General features: G+C 42.4%; 1 protein-coding gene across 1 annotated transcript in view; it reads right to left on the bottom strand.

Annotated features, from left to right (window-relative positions):
- LOC138349907 (processed variable antigen-like) overlaps positions 1-1268 on the bottom strand; it is a 5397-nt gene extending 4129 nt beyond the window's left edge. Inside the window, exon 1 of the mRNA XM_069299898.1 lies at positions 1236-1268. Coding sequence (XP_069155999.1) covers positions 1236-1268 — 33 coding nt within the window. The remainder of the gene's footprint in view (positions 1-1235) is intronic.
- Between the last annotated feature and the right edge of the window lie 3732 nt (positions 1269-5000).

Genomic DNA, 5000 nt, shown 5'->3' with positions numbered 1-5000 from the left:
TTGTAGGCTACAAGTAGGAGTAGCTACAGGCTACTTAGTAGCTACTACGTTAGTAGGCTACAAGTAGGAGTAGCTACAGGCTACTTAGTAGGCTTTAGTAGGCTACTACGTTAGTAGGCTACAGGTAAGAAGTTTCCCCATAAGGTCAAACCGGAGGGTAATCTACCAATGTTATATGGAGCCCGGACGGGTGCTTCAGTGAGGCGCCCCGGGAGGGAAGTATTTGTGCAGCATCCAATACACGAAAGCCCTCGGACGCGCCCCTATATAGTTCGGAAATTTGATGATAGGAACTTACAGTGTGGTGAATGTGGCAGTGGAAGCTTTAACGAGCTCTTGCTCGTTACGGACCGTCTCTTAATATAGGAGCGAATCACCAGTTTAACGACACAGGCTGCGACTCTCAGCTGCCAGGATGATGCATAGTTGTTTCTTTTATGGCAACATTGCCATAAGTCAACGATTTTAATTAACCACTTGGATTGGTCGGAATAGCGATGACCTTGGCTCTTGCGAGGCCGGGGATCGACTCCTATTGGTTTAAATGGTTTGCAACCGTTCTTTCACCTTGTCCTCATATCCCAGCTGTTTGTCCTCATATCCCATATCCCAGCTGTTTGGCCTCATAGCCCAGCTGTTTGTCCTCATATCCCAGCTGTTTGTCCTCATATCCCATATCCCAGCTGATTGTCCTCATAGCCCAGCTGTTTGTCCTCATATCCCTTCCAAGTGCTATATAGTCATACTGGCTTAGTACTTTCTCCTGATAAATAACTTACCTTAGCTTCCCCTTCCAAGGGCTACATAGTCACACAGATGTGGTAATGTCTAATAATGGCTTTACATTACATTTTAATAGGTTTTAAAAGCTCACCAATTAACCAAAGGTTGAATACGTGAGCATCATGCTGTAATCAACAGCATGAGGAAAACATGTAGTCTACAACATACAGAAATGAACGCCATGTGGTAAAAAAATATTCTTACGCACTTGGATCCTTGAGTCTACAGTCATCCTTTTTTGTGACCTCTGGCAAGGTGATTATTTTAATGATAATTATCGATTATATTTCATTTTCTGCTCCCTGTTTACTATTCAGATATTTGCATATAAATTATTTGGTCCCGGTGGCGCTACGGAAATTATTCTCATCCTATTAACGTCTCTCTCTCTCTCTCTCTCTCTCTCTCTCTCTCTCTCTCTCTCTCTCGTAAGTCACTGTACGTCTACTAACCTGTACTGACCAACCAAACAGGTCGATACTCATTAGTCCGCGAGAATGTACATTCCTGCACATTAACAAGCCCCTTAACGCTACACCTGTATTTGTTCGCTAGTGTCGAGAACGTTCACGTCTAGCTGCATTAAACGAGAGGACAGGTTGAACAATTGGCGGACAATTCCAGACGTTATTATGGCTCTTTCAGACGTTGTTGTGACTCTTCCAGACGTTGTTGTGGCTCTTCCAGACGTTGTTTGAACTCTTTCAGACGTTGTTGTGACTCTTCCAGACGTTGTTGTGACTCTTTCAGACGTTGTTGTGGCTCTTTCAGACGTTGTTGTGGCTCTTCCAGACGTTGTTGTGACTCTTTCAGACGTTGTTGTGACTCTTCCAGACGTTGTTGTGGCTCTTTCAGACGTTGTTGTGACTCTTCCAGACGTTGTTGTGGCTCTTCCAGACGTTGTTGTGACTCTTCCAGACGTTGCTGTAGTTGTTCAAGATGTTATATAGTGGCTCCTCCGGGCGTTATTGTGGCTCATGCAGACGTTATTGTGTTTCTTCCAGACGTTATTGTTGCTGTACGAAGCGTTGTTTTAGCTCTTGCAGGCGTTATTGTGGTTCTTATACTGGGACTCTTCCAGACATCATTGGCGCTCGTCCAGACAATATTGGCGGCATTTCCAGGTGTTATTGGAACGTTTCCGGCCTTAGTATAATTGTTTCTTTCAAGTCGTGATTGAGGCTCTTTCCAGGCCTTATTGTTGCCCCTTCCATGCGTTCTTGTAACTCTTCCAGGCGTTACTATTGCTCTTCCAGGCGTTATCGTGTATATTCCATGCGTTATTGTTGCTCTTCCAGGCGTTATCGTGTAGATTACATGCGTTCTTGTTGCTCTTCCACGCGTTATGGTTGCTCTTCCAGGCGTTATCGTGTATATTCCATGCGTTATTGTTGCTCTTCCAGGCGTTATCATGTAGATTCCATGCGTTCTTGTTGCTCTTCCAGACGTTATCGTGTAGATTCCATGCGTTCTTGTTGCTCTTCCAAGCGTTATCGTGTAGATTCCATGCGTTATGGTTGCTCGTCCAGGCGTTATCGTGTATATTCCATGCCTTATTGCTGCTCTTCCAGGCGTTATCGTGATTCTTCCAGACGGTGTTGTGGCTGCTCCAATTCACAATTATCATCTCTCTTTTTTTCATTCTTGCCTCGTCTGTCACGCCTCTCAGGATTCCAGCAACATTGTGTAATACGGATCTTTCACTTTCATGATTAATCATTATTGTTTGCCAGACAATAAAACACCCGCGTGAATGTAAGTGTCTAAGAGCGGCGTTCTTGTGATTTAACGTTATTGTGAAAAAGGTAAACAATAAATAAAATGAAGTATGGCTGCGTCTAAATCACTCTAACGATAAATCTAAGCTCAAAATTGAACTTCGGTTTTAGCAATATATATATATATATATATATATATATATATATATATATATATATATATATATATATATATATATATATAAGGCACAACTCTCCTAAACACGAGAGTGAAGTATACAACTTTAGAACACTTTCCCACCAGGAGACTCGAACCCTAGCCAGCACAGAAGCCTTCCAGCAACTGGCATAACAGGTACGCCTTAACCTGCTCCACCACCTGCTCAGACCCTTAAAAGAGATGGTAATTTCGGAGTATTTAAATACACCAAAGATCACCACCTCCCAAGAGCACTAGAGCAAGTGAGGGGTCATTTATACGTTTATTAACGTATAAATGAACGTATAAATGACCCCTCACTTGCTCAAGTGCTCTTGGGAGGTGGTGATCTTTGGGGTATATAAATACTCCGAAATTACCATCTCTTTTAAGGGTCTGAGCAGGTGGTGGAGCGGGTTAAGGCGTACCTGTTATGCCAGTTGCTGGAAGGCTTCTGTGCTGGCTAGGGTTCGAGTCTCCTGGTGGGAAAGTGTTCTAAAGTTGTATACTTCACTCTCGTGTTTAGGAGAGTTGTGCCTTAAGCATAGACACTGTGTCTTCCCATATTAACAGGAACTTGATGAAATAAACGTATAAATGACCCCTCACTTGCTCTAGTGCTCTTGGGAGGTGGTGATCTTTGGTGTATTTAAATACTCTGAAATTACCATCTCTTTTAAGGGTCTGAGCAGGTGGTGGAGCGGGTTAAGGCGTACCTGTTATGCCAGTTGCTGGAAGGCTTCTGTGCTGGCTAGGGTTCGAGTCTCCTGGTGGGAAAGTGTTCTAAAGTTGTATACTTCACTCTCGTGTTTAGGAGAGTTGTGCCTTAAGCATAGACACTGTGTCTTCCCATATTAACAGGGACTTGATGAAATAAACGTATAAATGACCCCTCACTTGCTCTAGTGCTCTTGGGAGGTGGTGATCTTTGGTGTATTTAAATACTCCGAAATTACCATCTCTTTTAAGGGTCTGAGCAGGTGGTGGAGCGGGTTAAGGCGTACCTGTTATGCCAGTTGCTGGAAGGCTTCTGTGCTGGCTAGGGTTCGAGTCTCCTGGTGGGAAAGTGTTCTAAAGTTGTATACTTCACTCTCGTGTTTAGGAGAGTTGTGCCTTAAGCATAGACACTGTGTCTTCCCATATTAACAGGGACTTGATGAAATTAACGTATAAATGACCCCTCACTTGCTCTAGTGCTCTTGGGAGGTGGTGATCTTTGGTGTATTTAAATACTCCGAAATTACCATCTCTTTTAAGGGTCTGAGCAGGTGGTGGAGCGGGTTAAGGCGTACCTGTTATGCCAGTTGCTGGAAGGCTTCTGTGCTGGCTAGGATTCGAGTCTCCTGGTGGGAAAGTGTTCTAAAGTTATATATATATATATATATATTAGTATATTTTGGTAGCAGTCTTTCCTGTAGACATATATTATTAAATATGACCGAAAAAGTAAGATTAATAATTCTAACACGAATTTTCTCAAATTCGTGTTATAAAACGGAGGAAAGGGTCCTGAAAGATATTGTTAATAGAAACGTTATCCCTACAGACAAAAATCAGAGGATACAACTGACGATTTACTATAAAACCAGAAAAACGGCCAGCCTACTCATGAGAAACTCTCCAGACACAAAACAGAACGCTTTAAAAGAGACTAACGTCGTCTATGCCTTCAAATGCCCACTTGGGGACTGTAAGCTCCAAAAAACCTAGTATATAGGCAAGACAACAACATCTCTTTCTAGGCGTTTAACGATGCATAAGCAACAGGGCTCCATTAAGGAACATATAATCTCTTCCCATAACCAAACCATCGCCAGAGAAATCCTAGTAAACAACACAGAAATCATCGATAGATACAGCGATAGCAGGCGGCTTGACGTTTGCGAGGCACTACACATCAAGAAGTCAACACCAGCAATCAACAGCCAATTATTGCACAACTATATTCTACCCACCTCAAGACTCCGCTCCAATATAGAAGCATCAAGAAATATGGACCAATAGGCTTTCTACAAACACTTCTATTCAATACCCATTGTTTCTGTTCTGTCTTGTGTTGATACTTTTAATACCCTATTAATATCCCCTCATGTTCTGTCTTGTGTTAATGCCACGTCACTATATGCCACATCATCCCTCCCACCTCACTCAAATGTAGATATAATAGCAGAGATACGTAAGTTCTAATCAGTTGTGTATTTGTGAAGTCTTTGAAAATGTAATAAGTTTTACGAAACGCGCCCGTGTCGCGTCAGACTAGAAATAAAAATGAATTTTGGAGAAGTGATTTTTGATTTACC

This window comes from Procambarus clarkii, chromosome 43, assembly GCF_040958095.1.
Source record: "Procambarus clarkii isolate CNS0578487 chromosome 43, FALCON_Pclarkii_2.0, whole genome shotgun sequence".
NCBI lineage: Eukaryota > Metazoa > Arthropoda > Malacostraca > Decapoda > Cambaridae > Procambarus > Procambarus clarkii.
The sequence above is the reverse complement of the archived record's forward strand: the minus strand, read 5'-3'. Positions and strand labels throughout refer to the sequence as shown.